Source organism: Sinocyclocheilus anshuiensis, unplaced genomic scaffold, assembly GCF_001515605.1.
Source record: "Sinocyclocheilus anshuiensis isolate Anshui unplaced genomic scaffold, SAMN03320099.WGS_v1.1 scaffold2422, whole genome shotgun sequence".
Classification (NCBI taxonomy): domain Eukaryota; kingdom Metazoa; phylum Chordata; class Actinopteri; order Cypriniformes; family Cyprinidae; genus Sinocyclocheilus; species Sinocyclocheilus anshuiensis.
Window position 1 is genome coordinate 22,931 of NW_015557345.1, and position 1,788 is coordinate 24,718.

General features: G+C 36.6%; 1 protein-coding gene across 1 annotated transcript in view; it reads left to right on the forward strand.

The window, feature by feature from the left end:
- Positions 1 to 88: 88 nt before the first annotated feature.
- LOC107679118 (zinc-binding protein A33-like) overlaps positions 89 to 1,788 on the forward strand; it is a 16,125-nt gene continuing 14,425 nt past the window's right edge. The window contains exons 1-2 of the mRNA XM_016474578.1: positions 89 to 227; positions 1,012 to 1,319. Coding sequence (XP_016330064.1) covers positions 1,047 to 1,319 — 273 coding nt within the window. The 5' untranslated portion in view covers positions 89 to 227; positions 1,012 to 1,046. The remainder of the gene's footprint in view (positions 228 to 1,011; positions 1,320 to 1,788) is intronic.

The window sequence follows — 1,788 nt, forward strand, 5'->3', positions numbered from 1 at the left end:
CCCCCCAACAGTACTTGTCAGTGTTTGTATTTGTTTGTTATGCTTTCTGTTTATTACTTGTTTCCATCATGTCCATCATGTGAACGCATTGTGCTGAATCAGTCGTTATGAAAGTAAAGCTGAGCGCTTCTCACACACTGAAGAACTTGTACCCTGACAGGAATATAGACATTTCCCAATCTCTCTGGGTCTGGGACTCGTCGGAAAACCAAACCAAAACTGAAAGGGTAAGTTATATTGTGTATTTATTAAATAACAGGACATATGTTTAATATATGCGTCTTTATTTTCGGTGTTGTTGTGTTTAGCCGTGTAGCTAACTCACAGCAGGCTAATGTTTATACTGCTCTCTGCGAGCGGAGCTACTAATGCTGACACGTTAACAGTAACATAGTGGTATGTTTGTGCATTTGCTTTAATAAAATAGATAGATCTTATACAATGAAAAAGTGTACGTTTAAACTTAATAGCTGTTGTGAAAAGCGGCTAAAATTCGATGAATCGTCTAATAAATGCATTGTTTTGTTTCGGAAGCACAGAATAGAACAACAACAACAAAGAATCACAATAACAACTTTATATTTTCTGCCTAAATACGTCAGTTACTACAGTAAAACTGTTGACTGTCGTCAAACATTAACCATGGGTTATTGGACATGGCCTCGTTTTCAGATGTGTGTTATTAGTACGACTTGCCTTAGTACGGTGCCTTAAACGTACACATTGTACATGAATATGATAGAACCATGGTATATATATATATATATCAGAATTCACATGCTGTTTAGGATCTTGAACCCATCACTTTATCATGTAGATCCCATTAGCAAAAATAAGAAATGAACTATTGTCTTTTGACAAATTATGGTTACCATTGTACATTTTTGTAAAAGGCACCAGCATCGTATTTTTTTATATTTATATGCAAACCGGTCTTACCTTTAGGGCATTTAAGATTAAATGAGAACAGGTGATCACTTTTCGTTTTCGTTATTACATGAACTGTGCCAGAAGTGGAAGTGAAACAAACAGTAAATCTGCTCCATATGGCGACCAACAAGAGTAAGATGAATCTCAGAGAAGATCTGACATGTGCCATCTGCTTTGAGCTCTTCAAAGACCCTGTGATGCTGGGCTGCATGCATCACTTCTGCAGGAGATGCATCGTGTCATACTGGAAGACGGTTAGGGGTCCTGTGTCCTGTCCTCAGTGCAGACAAGAGTTTCCCAACAAATGCTTTCAGACCAACTACTTAGTCGCTGGCCTTGTGGAGAAAGTCAGGGCCAGCTCCACATCTGCATCTGTCAGGTATCTGGAGGTGAGTTGTCTTTCCACAGTCAGGAAAATGCAAGTCTGTAGCTTAGTATCTTGTTTTAAACCAAGTTTTCTTGTGACCAGCGTGACCATCTGTCTTTCAGTTTTATCAACTGTTTATTTTGCCCTACATCAGGAGAAGTAAAGAAGAGAACATACACTACCGGTCAAAAGTTTGGGACGAGTAAAACTTTTAATGTTTTTTAAAGAGGTCTCTTATGCTCATCAAGACTGCATTTATTTGATCAAAAATACAGAAAAAAAAACAGTAATCTTGAAAAATGTTATTACAATATAAAATAATGGTTTCTATAATTTTAATATCCTTTAAAATATCATTTATTTCTGTGATGCAAAGCTGAATTTCCATCAGCATCATTACTCCAGTATAAAGTGTCATATGATCCTTAAGAAATCATTCTAATATGCTGATTTATTATTAGAATTATCAATGTTGGCAACAGTTGTGCTGC